The following is a 19,607-nucleotide window of genomic DNA, read 5'->3' as shown; positions in this document are numbered from 1 at the left end:
CACTGAACCCGGCGCTAGCAGTTATTAATTATTGATTGTTGTACAAACGTCCGTGTATGCCAATTCTAAAAAAAATTAGTTATGTGGAAAATGTGGCCTCGAGACCTCAATTTAGTGTAAACGATATTATCGATTAAAGGATTTCAGCTCCTAAATGGAATTTTTAATTTCTTTCTTTCTAAACCACTGTTGACCTTACTTTTCAGTCTCACAAAGTGATCATTATATACGTGGTACAATTTCTACTCTGTGCCTCGGGGAAAAAATCCCAGGGGCTTGAATGTTTTTCCTGGGCTTCCTATTCCAAAAGAGATTGCGTGATGCAGAACATATTCTAGACTTCCTGTCTCGTTGTAGTGACTTTTCAGTGAGTACCACATTGCATATGTTAAACTATTTTCGGCAAAGGTAAACTGCTATGCAGATCAAGAAAGTGCATGATGCCGGATCGCTGTAGATGACAATTGCAACCAAGCAGCAGGGTTATTTTACTGAACGCAGAACGTGTCTCAAGTATTCTTTCACCTAAACAGTTTCGAGAGAAGCCGGGCAACTAACGGTTACCTCCTGACTCTCGGCGGTTTCGACGTTCTACCGGCCGATACAACCGTCATCTAGTCAAGTTTTCAGACAAGTAGTTCTAGATAGTGATCTTTAATCACGGCATGAAAGCAGTTGGAAATTTTTGCACGGAGCGTCATGGGGTTTGTAATAATGCTTTGTCCCTGCGAAATGAAAATATTCAGCTGGTTCTCCATTGGCGCCGGAATGTTTCTACACTTGCATCACCTCGCATTCGCTGCCAATTCACTCCCCCCAAAAATCCAAATACCAGTACTAACGTTAGGAGTGAAAACAAAAGCCTACTCAAAATACACCCTTGATTCCTGCAATCATTTAGGCTCCAACAATTTGTTGGCCCTCTGGGATACGAAGAACATTGCAGCGTTGCTTATCTAGCTTTATCTCACAAACATCAGTAGAAAAAGATTTCTCTCGTACAATACTGTTTCCTTTTTGTCTGAGCTGTTTTAGCTACATTGTTGGCATTAGCAAGCTTCTAATCGCGTGACTGCGCTCATATTGAAGATACAAAGAACTGCTATCGACCCTAGCAACCTCATAAAGGTACGTGGTAGACAAACATAAAATGATACACAATTATTACCTACCTTAATACTTTGTACTTCCCAGCGGCTTTCTGACTCGTATAATTTTGAGACACCCAAACTATTTTCTTCTTCGTGCTACTTTTAAAACACCTTTAGTTAATGAATGTTTTGCTTGATCAGTTTAAGCGTTGTTTGAAGCTATAAACCCATTTATCTGTGTCAACTGACCCAAGAAGCTAAGAATAAATAAAATTTTAATTAATATCCACGGCCTTGGCAACGGCAGACAGAGGAATGATGACTCACTCCACTATGCTAGTTTCAGTTGCTTTCTTCTGCGAACTTAATACAGTGACTGCTCCTCCTGTAGCCTGCGAACGCAGACGAATTTCTGGCTGTATGGTCAATAAATTTATCCCTATTGTGGTCATGATTTTCTTTCCTGCTTATTGATTATTAATAACTCACACATGCTTATTTAATTATTAATAACTCGCGCATACTTACGCGTAACTTAAACAAGACATTAGCCTTGTTGGTTTTACTCCGCATGATAGCGATTTTGATTGATGAACATAGGTTTTGATAGTAAAAACAAGCCATTGAACCTAACTTGGAAAAAAAAAATAATAATAACAATAATAAAACCTAGGTCAAAGTCTCCAGTTAGGTGCTGATATCCTTGTAAACCGCTGAGGGTCTACCCTGGATTGAGGCTTGGAACCCACATTTAAATCGCATAACTAAGAACCAAGCTATCTTAGTTTTCTTGGAATTGGCATACATGGGCCCGACGTCTGTAGAACAATCAATAATTTATACATGTTAGCTACACAGTAATTTTCAAGATAATTCAAAATTATCAGAGCGTTGCTGGCTGCAGTCACGTCACTCACTGTCTGACTGAAACGTGAAGACTTAAAACCCAAAGGTAAGTTATGTTGTGCATAATTTTCAACCCCATCTCGGTAAAGCTTTCTTGTAAGCTCTAAAAGGCTGCTGCAGTTTTCTGGCCTACGAGAAAAAAACGCCTCTCCGGTTTTTGTGACTTCTGGTCTTGCACGGGAACAGTTTCCCTGCATCTTACGAAACCCGGGAAGCGAACGCGCATAAAAATTACAACCAATGGTTCCCACGTAAGCCATAATCGCGTCGCAGATAGTGGATTTCGACAGGGCTTTGGACCAGTGATTGAGTTCCGATGAGATGACGCTAACAGTTTCGCTGCTTTATACGAAAATCGAGGAGCAACATGCATATAAATTCAACCAAGCAAAGAACTGGGGAACATATTGAAGGCTTGTAAAATATTTTAGACAAAGACGCAGTTGTTCAAGTGGTCTTCTAAACTAATGTGTCGGATTCTCAAGCCACTTCGCAGACGGTGGATTTTGCGCAGAGCTTTGGATCAGTGATTGAGAGTCGAAGAAATGGGGTTCAATTCATGAATCGAATATAATACATATAGTGATTCCTTCTTCTACATTCTGTCGCATTTCCGCAGTTTACATTTTCATCGAATGAGCGCGAGTGCATAGAGCGAAACAACATTATTTGGCAGCAGAGAGTTCTTTGTCGGAAAGCAGATTTTATGATTCTCTTGAAAGTTGTGCTAGAAGAATAACAGTAGTAGTTTCAAACTATTCCGATTGAATACTACATTTCTGATAGAGGTTACATTGTATTTTTGCGAAAAGCAGCGTATTTTGCACAACGCAGTCAGTTATTATTGTCATGGTCATCGGAAAGGTCGGTATAAGAGTGTGGATGTTCAGCGTGCGGCAAAATACACGCGCTACTTCCGCTTGGCACATTGTCTGTAGTTATGATGATCGGAACTTTCTTTAAAAGCTCCTGGGGTGCCAAATCGACCAAAATTGAAAGAAATCATTTCCAACATACACACCTAGTGTAATCGAACACAATCGTTCGATCACGTTCGATTGTGTTCGTTAAGCAAACAAAGTCAGAGAAGAAACATCTTTTAAATTTGATTATCGAGCTTAATCGTTCGATATGTTCGATTCTGTTCGATTATCTTTGGAAATCGAACATAACCTACCGTGACTCGATTCCGCCTGGAATTCTGTCTCCGGCCTGCTTCCCGTTTTTCACTAACAGCAAACTGTATAAAACATCACAAATATATTGTCACTTTACATTTCCGCCATTGATTCAACAATTTTGCGAAATTTTAAAAGTAGCAATGAGTCAGTCCCTTTAAACCATATCATGGTAGTTTAATTTACTTTCCTCTAATATGATCAATTCTACTTGAAACTTGATGGAATTAAGCACCCTATTTTAATCGGAAACTGATTTGCATACCAATATACAAACATAACAATGAATGGAACTGTATTTATTTAAAAACTGTTCCCAAAGAATAAACATCAATCTATGGTCTACTGATGTGTTTTGTTTTTACCAAGAAAATAGCCTGGTGGCCAAACACATTATTTCTCTGATAATCAGGTTTATTATTACCTAATTACCTCAAGAGAAAAAGCCAACATTTGCATACTAATAAACAAACAAAAACAAGATGCCTGCTATACTGGCATTACGCGTAATGCTGGGGCTGATTCATTTATTCCAACTGTATGCTTCACCGATTGAGAAAACTATCCTTGCTAATGGAACAGTTTGAGTCACGACGATCGCGTTACGTTGTTCCCTTGTGTTACGCGACTCAGACTTTCACCAGAAATGTGTGAAATTCCATTACGATAACATCAGCTTCACAATGACCTCTTTTCAGTCTCGCGTCGTGGTCTAAGACTGTCAAACAAAGCACGATTCCTTCGCCAGGAACTCACCAATTTCCACCGTTTTAAATGTCGGGTGCTTCTTAGAAGTTATTCTTTCGATTCACCGCTTCAAAATGGTGAAATTTCCGTTTGAAAACGGCACACTTGAGTCCAGAACATGTTAACAATATGGCGCTACAATTTAATCCGTTCTTAATAAATATATCAAATGATGCGTTGACGTCACACAGGTAGAGGTGAGTGGGTCCCCTCCCTCGCGATATAAGCCACAAGAATGGATTTTGATTGGCCTGCTGTTGTTAAAGACAATCAGAACAATACATCCCAAGCAGGAGAGGGGAGAGTTTAATGAAAAAATTAATGTACACATTTGTGGCTACGAGGAAGGAAAAAAAAAACAAGATGCCTGCTACACTGGCATTACGCGTGATGCTGGGGCTGATTCATTTATTCCAAAAAAAACTGTCTTTAGATTTCTCTTCGAAAATTGACCGCAATCGTCCACTTGGTCGGTTTTGTCTCAACTTTATCCTCTTCTTATCACAATATAAAACAGAACCTTCGAAATGGATGAAATAAAATTTATCATACAGGTACTATAACAAACAGCTGATAATTATGCATCATGGATGAAAGTAGGAAAACTATAGAACGTCCGGTTTTTCTAAGAAGCTTTCTTCGGTAGCAAAACATATTATTTTTCCGATAGTTCTTATTAGCATTAGCGCTAATTGCTGGCGAGCGTTAGCGAGACAGCACACTATTCTTGTCAATAGGGGAAAAAATCCAAAATTTTGTCGGATGTAAGACTCGAAGCTTGCGCAGTAGAGCATTATCCGGGATGGTTGAAACGACAATCATGCGCAAATCACATGGCTGACATATAATCCGGGATCCACATCGCACTTTGCACTTGAGAATCGCACGCTGTCAGACGCTTTCGGTTACGAGGTGAAGTTGACGTTGCCATAAAATAAGTAGGTATGTTTTCAATTTGCTATGTCTTTATTTGCTTTTGTAATCATTCATCAAGGTCACGAACGGAAAGAGATCACTTTCCACGGGATTCATCATTAATCCGTTTTTGACCTTTGTGAATATTTTCACAAGCAAATGAAGACGTCTAGCCAATAAAAATATTTAGAAATCAGTACTTACCTACTTGTTTTATGGCAAAGTCAACTGCGCCTCGAAACCGTCTGTTCGTAAGATCATGGTAAAATTCTTCCGTGGAAAAGAAAAAGAAGCGTTTTCAACATTTCTTCCCCAATGTGGGTTATACAAATCACTAAACCTGCCATGACCCATTTTCAAAACCAATGCTTGCCGCAGTCATTTTTACAACTCATCCAACCAAAACCTACCATGGCGAGCCGCATGCCTTAGCAACCGATTTTGCCATCCAAATTTTTCCTCGATCACTACAGGAGGCCTATTGTTTACGGGAGTGCTGTTGACAGTTTAAAACCACATTTTCGGTGCAATACGAGCCCCAGTGCGTTGTAAAAAGTTTACAGCAATCAACATTCACTCACTGCGTGCAGTCGAATATTTCCGGTTCAGTCAAAAACCTCCGGAAAATTCAAAAACCCGGAGAAAAATAAATTTATCGTCGATGTGCAGCGAGTATTAAACACGGCAAAGCAAAGGCGACACACCCGATTGCTCGTCCTTATCAGGCGACTCACCCGAGATAAGAACGGCCGAGTTCAAAATCTCTCTGTGAAGAAATTTCTAATATTATTATCGGAGTTAGCTCACGAAGCAAAGGCGACGCACCCGATTGCTTATTGTTCTCAGGCGACACACCCGAGAGAACAACTGTGACCTAACTGTGTCTTTTACCTTTACACAATAAAACCGTAAATATATTTAACCGGTATTTTTGGACACTTTTGTCGCACTCAGCATGGTGAATATTGACTGCCAGTATCTATCATCTATTTTGGTCTTACCGTCTGAAATGCTAACAGTAACACGGTACCGCAACAATATCATCATAAAAGGCATTTTAAAAATATATTTTGTATTGACTCTGATTCTAAGAGTTCCTACACACGTGGAAAATGGAAGCTGGTGATCGACGCCGTTACACTTTTTCCCAAATCCCGAATTCGCGAGTGCTGATCAAATATATAACGTAAACATAAAAATCGCACTTACCTTTGCGGACCACTGGAGGATGACGATTGACTTTATTTTTCATTAAATTATTGGAAAATGATGTAGAAAATTAGCTTGCCGAAAAATAAACTCTAAATTTGCATCGTAGAGACCATGGGCGAACAAATCATTCATGTTATGGTTCGTCGATTCAGGACCATTTAGCGCGCCAATTAGATTGGCGGGAAAACGAAAACCTTTAGCAAAAATTGTCATTTTTCCGTTTCCGACAGTCGATGTGTAGTCAGGCTTTTGGACAGATCACAGGAGTTTTCGTTTCCAGTTAACTGTGCGTTTCCACAGAAGCCAAGCTTTCTAGTCACAAAGACTCCATTGCTTTGCGGCAAGCTCGATCCAGACATAACACGCGACTGAAAAAAAGATTCTTTACTCTACTGTTGATAGATTGCTGCTTTCGAACAGGAATTCGATCTTAGCAACCGTCACTCAACCTAATTAGTTTTAACACCTCTACGCGGCTCCTCATGCTCCCTACCCTCAAAGTCGAAGCCCTTTTCCAAACTCATTCACTGTTTAATTAAATCCCCACAACTTCATCCCCCTACGCCAGCACTCACTTTCATATTGAAATTACTAGTTTTACACAGTTATATAGAACTTGCTGTCGTACAGTGGAGGACAGTGGACACTAGAGATCAAAATCAAAGTAATCTGCCCTCGGTCACCGGCCACTTAAAGGGACTATGTCACTCCAGGCGCATGCGCGCGTTAATGACAAACATTTTGAAATCGTTGGCCCAACTTTTTCAAATACCGTCGGACAGTTTAGGAAGCTGTTTTCATTTGTTTGAATCGCGTTCATCTTTGAAAAGTTAGCTATTTTTTTTTATTTACAACGTTCTTAAGTAATTACAGAAGCTGGTTGTTGCGATATTTTTGCGCAGTTGCAATGGCGGAAAAACAAAAAATCCCACGACGAGTTCTATGCAAATTAGTCTCAACTGGACTTTACTGCGTATGTGTCCCAGCTGACATACTCCCTTTAACCAAAACGGTCTATAAACGTATTATTATATGTATTGGTTGGAGTACATTTTATCTGGTGGATAGCGATTTATCCATTGGATAAAGTAATCCGCTCTGAAACAACCTGGGCCAGAACAAAATTTCCAAGATATAAAAAGTTCATTGACACAATCTTTCCTTCAATATGCACTAACCCCTCCATTTCTTTGATACCATTATTGTAGATTCAACTGGTTAAGAGGTGCTGGTTTATAAGTGCTGGAAGCCGTTGTCAGTCACCGTTAAAACTAAATGTAATGTAGTTAGATAGCAAAGGATAATTATAGTTTGGCAGCAAGTATTTTGGGAGTCAATTGTCTCGAAATGCCCCTTTTCAATATAATTTGTACATAAGATGCACCAATACCAGTGACAATGTGATAGTAACGCCACTGGCCGTTAATTTTAATTTGAAGGCAACGTTCACTGGTCAGTTCAGGGTTTCGAGAGATAAATACACAGAACCTTCTGGTATTACTGAGACATATCTCCTTTTTGAATCCTTTTCAGAAAATCAAGATGAGCCTGCTTCTAACTGTTATTCTGCTTACCGCTGCCGCGTTACCGTGTGCTCAAGGGCAGTTTCCTAAAGCATGTATAAACCTTCAAAGCCTGAGACAAGAAATGTGCTGTCCCATCCCCAAAGGCTTCAATTTGCCGTGTGGTAACGACGCAGGTAGAGGAACATGCCACGAATTGAAAGTTCGTCAGTGGAGTAGAAAGTATAGCCATTATCAAGATTTCCATGAATCTGACGATCGGCGAGATTGGCCCACCCGTCTGTTTACTTTCACTTGCAAATGTAATCAATCATTTGGAGGGTACGACTGTGGAAAGTGCGAGTACGGCTACTATGGAAACAACTGCAAACAGAAGATAATCCAGACGCGTAAAAATTTTGCCAAGTTGCCGGAAAGAGAGAAACACCGCTACATGACATACATAAACTTGACCAGGTAGGAATGGTCTTTTCCCCGACTTTTTTTTTTTAATGGTAAAAAGAGCGCAAAATCTTGGTTTTCTTCATTCAATTTAACCTTTACCGTTGGATTTATGCATTCATCTATTTACTCATCTATCTCTAGCAACAGAAGCTACGTAGAAAACATATGTAACAAATGCAATAGAACACCGCTAACTCAAACTCCCAAGGTAAAATAGTTCGAGTTAGCGGGTTTCTACTTAACTAGGTTGGTGGCGGATTATTCATTGCAAAAAATATTGTCATAGCCGGGTGGTAGTGGGGACAAGTTCTTATCGTCTCTTTAGTGCCGCCATAAGGCGTGCTTCTCAAAAGGCCTCTGTCAACCAAGCCTAACTCCTGGCCTGCTCGTTTGGCTTAGTCTCTAAGCCTGGTGGTACTACTTCCAATTACGAGAGAAGGGGGAAAGGTGGGCCACTTACCCCTCACAACCAATTCCTTTGGGTAGATGAAGCTCGTTTGCCGAGAACGCTTCTCCAGTGTAAGACAAGGAAACATTGATTTCAATCCTCTGCTGCTTGGCGGCACACCGCCTCAGGGGAAAGGCTTCAGGAATAAACCTCGAGGTAAAAGCAGGAGTGGAGCCCTTATGGTGGTCGGCTGTCTATGTTTGACAACCTCCAAAGCTCCTGCTGCCAAGCCGGTTTCAAGTGTGATGCTGTGCATTTCCTTGGATTTCATTGGTGCGCCGAGAGGGAACCCTGTTGTTTGGGCAGCACAAGGTCTCCATACGCTTTTGCCTAGGCTTGCGCCATAGAGCAGCCACTCCAGTCTCGCCACATGACGAGAGCGCAACACAGAAGACGAAAGTTACTACGTAGCTATAAGTCCATACTCGACCGACGTAGAGTCGGACGCTAGCTTTCGTCTATGACGTTGGGAGGGATCATCGCAATTCCACTGGTCACCTACTGACAGCTTCAAGCTGGGCAGCCCCCAGTTAATAAGGTGCTTCCCTGCCAGGGTCTGCCTGGTACTTAACCTCTATCGCCCAACAAAGCAATCGAAGACTCAAACTCTTCGAATAGCACGCTGGAATGTGCGAACCATGTGCCCCGGACTGACCGACGATCTTCAAGCAATACACGATGCTCACAAGACAGCCGTGATAGATCGTGAGCTGTACAGGCTAGACATTGATATAGCTGCCCTGCAGGAAACACGATTTTCAGGCAACGGACCCTTGAGGGAGAAACACTACATCTCCATCTGGCAGGGCAAAAACACTGAGGAAACCAGATAACACATAGTTGGCTTTGCCATCAGGAAAACACTACTGCGCATGGTCGACCCTTAAACAGACAGCGCAGAGAGAATCGTTACGCTGCGCCTCTAAACGGTGGAAGAGCCTTTTGATAAGAACGTTTAGTTGGAGAATTTTAGCCAACTTTTTAAAAACATATAAAGAACAAAACAAAGGCTAAGATCGCACTTTCTTCTTATTGCACACGTTATCAATTAAGCTGGGTCAAAAGTTTTGACTGGTTAATGAACTATATGTTCTGACATTTTGAGGTTTACTGACCAACGTTTTAGAAATAGAGTAAAACTCGGGGTAAATTGAGCTAAGGAAAGGTAATTTTAGTTCGAGTTAGCAGAGAGTTCGAGAAAGGTGTTATTACCATAGTAAGCATCTGAAAAATGTGGTCAAATCCAGGGGAATCCGACTTTGTTTGAGTTAGTAGAGACTTAAAGTTAACCGAAATCAAGTTAGCTGGATTCTATTGTACACCAGCCAAATGAACGTCACCAAAAAGAAGACATTCTCTTCAGTTGTTAAGCAACGAATATGAACCAAATCTAATGTTTTACTTGCCTGTTTTGTCCATTTTTAGGTATGTAGACAGTGAATACATGGTGACCAAGGCTCCATACGACGAGATTAGAAATGAACTCAAAGCTGGCCGAGACCCCACGCATTTGTTCCTGAATATCACGAACTATGACTTCTTTGTGTGGTTACACTACTATGCAGCGCGTGACACCATTTTACCAGACAACAAGACCTTTGTTGAAATTGACTTTGCGCATGATGGACAGGGCTTCCCATCGTGGCATCGGCTGTACATGTTGGAATGGGAGAGGACCATCCAGGAACAGGCTAACGATACCAACTTTACCGTGCCTTACTGGGATTGGACCGAGAATCAAGACAAGTGCGAGATTTGTACCGAAGATCTTCTTGGCGTTACATCAGAAGACGGAACTGTCAGGGGGAAATACTTTGACGACTGGCAAATCATTTGCACGGCGAATCAAACTGCGAACATGACTAAAATGTGTGACCCTGGGATTAGAAAGGGTGGACTGAAGCGCAGGACAGACGAGGAAAGAGAGCATAAAATAAAACAGGGATACATAATGACTTTTCCAACGAAAAAAGAAGTGAACTTCGCCCTGCGGTTTGAAGCGTTTGACGTCCCACCTTACAACAAAGAGACGAGCTGCAATTTTAGGAACACTCTCGAGGGTTATGTAAACACCATGATAGGATATCGAATGCCAAATGCACATACCTTGCATAACAATGTGCATATTGTTTTAGGAGGTACCATGGGCGACGTGCCTTCAGCATCCAATGACCCCATCTTCCCACTTCACCATTCGTTTATAGATCGGATCTTTGAGAAGTGGCTTCGTAAGTACAAGAAATCTGCCTCTGTTCTTTCCCAGTACGATGCTCCCATTGGCCATAACAGATATGACGTCATTGTACCGATATTTCCCGTGTACACTCACAAAGAAATGTTCAATAAGTCTACCGACTTTGGTTACCAATACGAAGATGTTGACTCAGAAGGTATGTATATTCCCCGTATTTCAACGACGCTGCTTTACTAACAAAAAATTCAAAGAACAGTTTTATACCATTTAGTTTTGATTTTTGATTTTTTACCATTTTGATTGCTGTTGCTACTGCTACATTAGAGCAGTTTTCATTTGACCATCGTAAATTAACCGAAACTCTAGACAATGAAAAACAGACGAATGTAGCACAACGAACCAATCAGAATTTGAAGACAATACATGTAGCCGGCGCCGAGCGCGGGAAAATACTTGCGACGATTTACTTGTTATCAAATCACAACTGGTTTGGATTTTGCTTCGCATTGGCAAAGGACATGGCGCGAAATTTGCTAACCAATCACAGAGCGTAGTAAGCATAACCAAAGAAAACACGGAATTAATTTCGACACGATATTGAAAATCGCTCTAAAGGCTGGGCCATACGAGAACCGATAGTTGTCGATAGTTGAATCGCTTGGCAAATCATTGCGTCTTTAACCCAGTTGCGAGTAAATAAACATGGAGCACGACACAGTGAATTTTTCACGCCAAAGAAAAGCTGCAGCGTGTTTGATCCAACGAAGACGAAGATGGTGATGTCCGTGGAAAACGTGGGAAGACTAGGAAGTGGACTAAACGGAGAAAGAACAGGGGCTATTTCAGCAACATTGATGAAGAATTGCGTGTCGAGGACTCTTGTAGCTACAAGGACATGATGCGAATTGATTATGAAATTCTCAGCGCAATAGGCCTTATCACGGTTTTCAACGCCATTTTGACGAGTAGGCAAACAGGCTTGAAATAACAGTGTATGGAAATCCGATGTCAAATAATTTTCATACAACATCGCTTCTGAAAAATTCATGAATTGGAAACTTTTGGCACTAGGAAAAGGATTTGAAGAAAACAAAATTGGAGGGATGTAGCAGTGCCAGAAAGGGTCCAGTTGTGTTTTGAACTTTCCATACATTTGCCTGTATTTTTTTCCCGCAAACTATTTTTAGTAGCAGTTCACGGGTGGTTCGCTATACAGACAAATGTATGGAAAATTCAAAGCACGACTGGACGCTTTCTGGCACAGCTAAATCCCTCCAATTTTTTTCCTATATCGCCACACACATTACCAAGAAGCAAATCCAAGGTGGCCACAAAATAATCAGTGCTGCAGAGAGGTTAACTCTCACTCTTCGCTTCCTGGCAACGGGAGAGACATTCAAGTCTCTCCACCACCAATTTCGCATAGGTCGTGCGACGATCTCGTACATCATCAAGGAAGTTTGCCAGGCCATATTTCAAGTCCTCGGCCCTGTTTACCTCAAAGTTCCATCCAGTGAGGAAGAATGGGAGAAACTTGCCAAAGAATTCGAAGAGAAATAACAGTACCCCAACTGCATTGGTGGCATCGACGGGAAACATGTCATCATGCGTCCACCACCCGGTTCTGATTCGCATTACTTTAACCCAAGCGTTCACATTCCGTGGTGTTGATGGCTGTGTCTGGGCCAAATTACGAGGTCGTATACGCAGACGTCTGAGCCCGCTGGACTAAAAACAGCATCTTCTGACTGCAAAACTATCGGCAACTATCGAGCGGGGTACCAAATGAGATAAAACTATCGGCGACTATCGACAAAAATTTGAGCATGCTCAACCTCGATGAGAGGGGCCGACAGTTAGGTGCCAAACGAGAGCGAGATATTCAACTATCGGCTCTCGTTCGCGCTCAATTTGTTATGCTGTCAAAAATGGACTATTCCTCGGTACTTATTATCTCTTATGTTTATAAGAAATCTCTTATTAGTTTGGTTTGGTTTCACTTGATTGGGAGTTTCCATCTTCCTTTTTTCAAACAGTAGTTTCGATACACTCATACAATACCAGGCTTGCTTCTAAATCAACCTATTACATAAAATTCGACATTCGCTTTGCAGCTGTAAAAGTTTGGAATCACCTTGACGAAAGCATTAAACACCTCCCCCTTAAAAGCGTTTATAAACAAAGTCAAGTTAAATATCTTACAGTCATACTGTTCATGAGTTTTTAACTGGTATTTATTTATTTATTTATTTATTTATTAATTGCTTTGCTCAAGCTTTAGTGCCAGCCTACCTTCCATATTTAAACATTATTTAGTTTTACTCAGCTCGATTAGCTTTTCAGTTATTCTGAGTAAATGTTACCTCTTTTGTTTTACTATGTTGTAAATTAAGTTTAACTTTGTTAACTTTTTGATTTGGTAATGAAGCTTGTTGTTGTTGTTTATTCTGTGGTAGTGCACAGAAAAAAGCGTAATATAACGTATTCCCTTTGTGTTTAGGAAACTCATTGGATGAGTTAAAACAAGAGGAAACAGAATCTCTGGGTGAGTGTCCTGTGCCATGTAAGACAGCAACACCAACAAAGAGCACAGGTTCTGTTGCGGTGCCGATCATGTACGCATTTAGCTTTTCCTTGGTGATATTCATGATAATCGGATAAGTGTTTACAGCTGGCTACCTTGTAAAATATTCAACTGAAGTGAAACAGCAATGTAGGATTATGTATGATGTAGAATTAACAAATGGCAAACAGTTCAGCGTGCACTGTTGAGTTATAAATGCACGAGGGAGGTTGCCAAGCATGAGAAATGTGTAAGAGTTGCTCGAGGTGTACCTTAGAGTGACTTTAACTTCTCAAATGCCGAGCAAACTACTCAAGTGCGTGCATAACTCAATAGTGCACTCTCAGCCGTTTAAGATTTGTTTTCGAAAAATAATATGAACAGAGAAATAGAATTTCTTTTTAGCCGAGTGACTGACCGGTATTAATAGAATCACTTTGCTGAGGGAAGTACATGTGTTTAAAGAATCTCCCATTATCTCCTGCAAAAGAGGGTTTCTGGTAATTAATTCATGCAGCTCAAGTTCGGATGGGGGGGGGGGGGGGGCTATAGAAGATACCATGGGTCTCCTGCAGGGTGTAGTCGGGCTATAGAAAGTACCATGGGTCTCTTTTAGGGGGTGGTACGGCTATAGAAGATACCATGGGTCTCTTTCAGGGGGTGGTACGGCTGTAGAAGATACCATGGGTCTCTTTCAGGGGTTGGTGTGGCTATAGAAGATACCATGGGTCTCTTGCAGGATATGGTGGGGCTACAGAAGATACCATGGGTCTCCTGCAGGGTGTAGTCGAGCTATAGAAGATACCATGGGTCTCTTTCAGGGGTTGGTGGGGCTATAGAAGATACCATGGGTTTCTTTCAGGGGGTGGTACGGCTATAGAAGACACCATGGGTCTCTTTCAGGGGTTGGTGTGGCTATAGAAGATACCATGGGTCTCTTGCAGGGGATGGTGGAGCTATAGAAGATACCATGGGTTTCTTTCAGAGGTTGATGAGGCTATAGAAGATACCATGGGTCTCTTGCAGGGGATGGTGGGGCTATAGAATATACCATGGGTCTCCTGCAGGGTGTATTCGAACTATAAAAGATACCATGGGTTTCTTTCAGAGGTTGATGAGGCTATAGAAGATACCATGGGTCTCTTGCAGGGGATGGTGGGGCTATAGAAGATGCCATGGGTCTCCTGCAGGATGAAGTCGAGCTATAGAAGATGTCATGGGTCTCTTTCAGGGGGTGGTGAGACTATAGAATATACCATGAGTCTCCTGCAGGGTGTAGTCGGGCTACAGAAGATAACATGGATAAGATAGGAGGATAGGATAACTTTATTTATACACGGTATTTCTATCAGCTAATTAATTATCAATATCAACTAACTATCTAACTACCTAACTAGGATTATAAAAAGTTAGAAAAAAATAATAAAACAATAAATGCTGCTTTTCTTCGAGGCCGTGTTTAAAATATTACTCATAACTGCGTGTCAATTTAGTCTTTAAATTCATTCTATTGGTAAACTGTTCCACAACTGAGCTCCACTGTATGAGAAACTTTTCTTCAGATAATCAGTGCGCGGTTATGGAAGAGTTAGCGTGTTTTCAGTATTCCCTCAATGATAAGAATTCAAATTATCGCGAAAACCAAAACTTGATCCTAAATATTCTGGTGTCATCCCATTTAAAGTTTTATACATCATAATTGATTTCTCATCCAATCTTTGATGACAGAGTTTTCGCCACCCTAGTGCCCGGAACGAGTCATCCAAATTACTGTTATAACCAGCGGACATCAAAATGCGGGCTGCGCGATTTTAAAGCTTTTGAAGCTTATCAGAAAGGCCTTTGTTACAGTTTCCCCACACCTCATTACAATAATCAAAGTGAGGTGGAACAAGGCTATAATAAATATTGATTAAAATATTAAATGGGATTAGATGTCTTATGCGCTTAAATGCACCAGGAAGCAATCTTTTTAGAGATATTTTGAATGACATTCCCAATTTAAAGTTTGGTCGATGTAGACCCCAAGAGATTTGGCTGATGCTACCTGTTCCACAGGTTCCACAGGTTTAAAGTAAGCGTGTTGACTGATAACCAGTGTACACTTTGCTCAGATCATGATTAAGACAATTATTTAAATGGTTAACGTCAGTACTAGCAAATGTCAAGCTGGTCTCGTCGGCGTACATCCTGGTCTGTTAAAACTGCAAGCAATTCGGTAAGTCATTGATATATAACAAAAAAAAAAAAAAGAAGAGGTCCTAGTATTGTTCCTTGTGGAACAACGTGAGACAATTATTTCGGGATTGACTTCCAACAATTTCTATCACAGATTTGAGTTCAATTATCTAAGTAAGAAGCAAACTATTAAAGACTAGCCCGTCGTATTCCGTAATATTGCAATTTACGTAATAAAACATCGTGATCAACTGTATCAAAGGCCTTTTTAAGGTATAAAAAGTCAACAGCGTTGACAAAACCACGATCAATGTTCAAAGCCCAGCTATCAGTAGCCTCAAGTAGTGCCGTAACCGTGGAGTGTGGAGAGCGGAAATCAGATTGATGACGCATAATGGGGCTATTCTTAGTTAGATATTTATATATCTGGTCGTAAATTATGCGTTCAAAAACTTTGGCCACCACTGGCGTTACTGATGTTGGTCGGTATTTGTCAGTAGCTTCCCGGAGCTTTTATACAGTGGGGTAAATCTAGCAGATTTCCATTCATTAGGAAAGAAACCGGTTATCAAGGATTGATTGAATATTACAGTGGGAGATTCAGCGAGTAAGTCAGGGCATTCCCTCAATAATTTCGCTGAAATATTATCTAAACCAGTTGCTTTTGACCGGCAGAGTTTTGACAGGAGTGAGAAACATGTGTAGATGTTGTTTTTTCAAACATGTAATCTTTATCAGAGTTTCACCAAGAAACTCTTCGAAGGAGTTATCAACCTCCATTACATGTCTGCTAAGGTTAGGCCCAATTTCTGTGGTGGGTCTCTTGCAGGGGGTGGTGTGGCTATAGAAGATACCATGCATCTTCTTATAGGGGAGGGGGGTCTAGAATGGAAGCCATTGGTCTCCGGATAGCGGTGAGGGGCTACGAGAAGAGCCCATAGCCTTTTTTCATTTTTGTGGGTCCCCAGAATGACCAATTCCCTAAATTACCTACCGTAATACTTTGTAGTTCACAGTGGCTTTCTGACTCGTACAACTTTGAGAGTCGCAAACTTTTCTCTCTTCTCGCTACTTAAAAACACCTTGACGAATGTTTTGCTTGTGGTCTTTCAGTCATCCACCTTCACATTGGTGTACAAGCTATGCTTCGATGTAAACAGGCCCTCAGTTTATGAGTGGGGGACATACCTTGTGAGCAGGGTCTCCCTCAATTTTTATTTCTCCAATCCAATAGGCCATTTTTGGGTTGCTGTGAACCTCACTATGAAAGCCAGGCTAAGCGCAAAACTTTTCATATGAAAATTAGTTTTGTTTGCAAATGAATGAAAAATAATTTTCATAACAAAAACTTTGCACTTAACCTCGCTTTCATAATGAGGTTCAAAGCAACTCAGAAATGGTCTATTACGTAATTATTCAATATGTTGTAGATTTAAAGTGCTGAGTACAAGACAGGGACTCAAAGGAGAGGGACACATTTGGTGTGACAATAATACTGTGCCCCTTTGCTGAGTTATTACATGCACAGTTGATGGTTTGCATGTGACGTCATGTCAACCATATTGGTGGACAAGAACAATAAGATTTTTCTCCTCTGGGAGTTCACTTCCATTTTTATGCAAGCTATGTGAGCAAATTATCTTTTGTTTCGTCCACCAATATGGCGGCAATGCAAACCACCTATTATATGTAAGGCAGTTGTTATTATTATTATTATTATTATTATTTTTATTATTACAGTCAAACCTGTATTAAGCGGTCACCCTCGGGGAATGGCTAAGTGACCGCTTAATACAGGTTGACCGCTTAATACAGGTTGCACAGAATACATCACTTACTTGGTTAAGAAAGTTCGGCGGTAAAATGGTATGACAAAGGAGAGCATGGTATTGAAACAGACTAGTAAAACATTAACGCCACGATTGTGCAGCTCATTAGAAGCTCAATTGCCTGGCACGCTATTTGTTACCATATTTAAGTGGTTTCCTTTTACAAGGTGACCGTTTAAAACAGGTCAAGACAATAGAAACAGCTCGCTGGGACTTAGTATAGGGTGACCGCGACCGCTTAATAGAGGTGACCGTTTAATACAGGTCAGAATTACAGTAAATAAGGGAAGCAATTTTCGGGACTTTGACAACTGACCGCTTAATAGAGGGTGACCGCTTAATACGGTGCCGCTTAATACAGGTTCGACTGTATTAACATAACTCGAACGTGCCTCGTTGTCTTTCAGAACAATTTCACGTGCTAGCTAAATGTTCGAACAAATTTGATTGCCTAATTAAGGAGATGCTTTTCATAAGAAAACTTAAACCATCCCTAAACGTGCAAACAGACTCGATTCGCGCAAAGGTATTCACCTAAGAACTTGTGATCCATTGTTTTATACGCTAATTTGTAGAGACTGTAAAGTATAGAAATCAAACCTTCGCATTAAGGTGGGGCTCTACCTGGATTTGAGTGAAATTTGAAGAGGTTTTAAGAATGGATAGAAGAAAGAAAATGATTTTTGGAACATTTGCCACTGTAAATTCGATATAAATGTTAAGAAAGCTATGTTCTTGTCCCCCTTTAATTTATCCACTTTGCCTTGAGAATGGTGTCACGATGACGCCGAAACGTCGGCTATTAACTTTAATTTTCGTTTGCTTATGTTTCAAGAAATCATTATTGATCAAAAATTATTATTATTATTATTATTATTATTAAAAAAGAAAACAGAGATGGCTGGTAGTATGTGTTCATTAGTACTGAGCTAAAAATCTTCCCAGATCAAAGAGAATTTTGCTCACAGGTTTTACGGTCTTTTTCATAAGGCCAAGCCACTGCATTAATGTGGGGGATGAGGAGAGGGGGGAACTTTTATGAAGTCAATATTTTTATAATCTAAATCATCATGATTTTTCGGAATATAGAAATCGACAATAATTATGAGTGGCTGCTTCCACTTAATCTTAATTTTGGTTGTTCATTTGTGATTATTTGCTTAATACCTTCTTTACTATTTGGCTTTCACACTCTGTATGTCTAAAGGTAATAAATATTGGTAATTGAACTGAGTGGAGTGCAATTTGGTCTGAAATCATACGCGTGATTTCAAAATCAAACGAGCGCGCAGCGCGAGTTTGATTTGAAATCACAAGTATGATTTCAGACCAAAATTGCACGACACGAAGTTCAATTACCACTTAATTACATCCATTTTGAAATCACAGAGTATCATTGTCAATATTAATATTCTATTTGTGTTAATTCAATTCCATTTTGATGGGCTAAAGAAAGGATGCGATTCAGAGCAAAAAATGGTGCAATTTGGGAATAAATTGCACCATTTTGGACCAATCAGATTCCAAGGATCACCAGTGATTTCGAAATGGATGTAATTATGCATATAATCTCCATAACATACACACATAAATACATACATGCATGCGCATACACACACTTTATTCAGATTTCCATCATTTACTAATTATAGCTATATTTGTTTAAATTTAGAGAGTTTTGCATAGAGATTTCGGTCGGTCCGATTTTGTTATACAATCACTCGTATGATTACAAACCGAATTGGACTCCACGAGAAGGAGACTGTATTTGTAAGGAGCCGAGTTGTTTGAAACCCGATTAGCACTAATCCTGGCTTAACTGTGAACAAAACCTATACGTTGTTATGGATATAGATTAGCGCTAATCGTGCCGGCCTCGAACAACCTGGTCCTGGTCTTAGCCAGCAGAGTTATAACTGAAAGCCGGCAGCGGAAATAGGTTTTTCAGTTAAGGCCACCCACCCTCGCGGTCAGCCTTACTCTTGAGGCTGCTGGGATTCATATAGTTTACGACCTAAAAAAGTAGCGCAAGCAAAACTGTAAGAAACGTACACGTAATACTGTAGGATACGAGAACAGGAATGGCTTCGTTTACAAATTGCTGGCAATAATGCCTTCGCCATTTCGTTGTTTGGCCGTGTAAACCGGGACTTAACGCAAGAATGACTGCTAGCACAAGCACAGTAACCATTATCTGTATGAAGCTTACGGGTGATCGTATTTAAAGGCCTGTGTATGGCACCCCTTGCTTATCGCATGGCAACTTTGCTCCTTTCCGCTGTTGTTGAAGTTACTGCGTTTTATTTAGGAAATTTGACAACAACCGAACTGTACTAAAATATATATATAACACAAATGTAGATATGTTGTTCTTGCCAA

At 40.5% G+C, this 19,607-nt stretch overlaps 1 protein-coding gene across 3 annotated transcripts in view; it reads left to right on the top strand.

The window, feature by feature from the left end:
- Positions 1-574: 574 nt before the first annotated feature.
- LOC146475149 (tyrosinase-like) overlaps positions 575-19,607 on the top strand; it is a 61,118-nt gene continuing 42,085 nt past the window's right edge. The window contains exons 1-4 of one of the 3 annotated variants that reach the window (XM_085116174.1): positions 1,810-2,043; positions 7,583-8,028; positions 9,890-10,854; positions 13,159-14,672. In XM_085116174.1, coding sequence (XP_084972300.1) covers positions 7,592-8,028; positions 9,890-10,854; positions 13,159-13,319 — 1,563 coding nt within the window. In that variant the 5' untranslated portion in view covers positions 1,810-2,043; positions 7,583-7,591 and the 3' untranslated portion in view covers positions 13,320-14,672. Of the gene's footprint in view, positions 1,129-1,779; positions 2,044-7,582; positions 8,029-9,889; positions 10,855-13,158; positions 14,673-19,607 lie in introns of those variants that run through there. The other 2 variants (XM_085116173.1, XM_085116171.1) reach the window with 2 other exon arrangements.

Source organism: Pavona decussata, unplaced genomic scaffold (assembly GCF_977016875.1).
Source record: "Pavona decussata unplaced genomic scaffold, jaPavDecu1.1 SCAFFOLD_85, whole genome shotgun sequence".
NCBI classification, from domain to species: domain Eukaryota; kingdom Metazoa; phylum Cnidaria; class Anthozoa; order Scleractinia; family Agariciidae; genus Pavona; species Pavona decussata.
The sequence above is the reverse complement of the archived record's forward strand: the minus strand, read 5'-3'. Positions and strand labels throughout refer to the sequence as shown.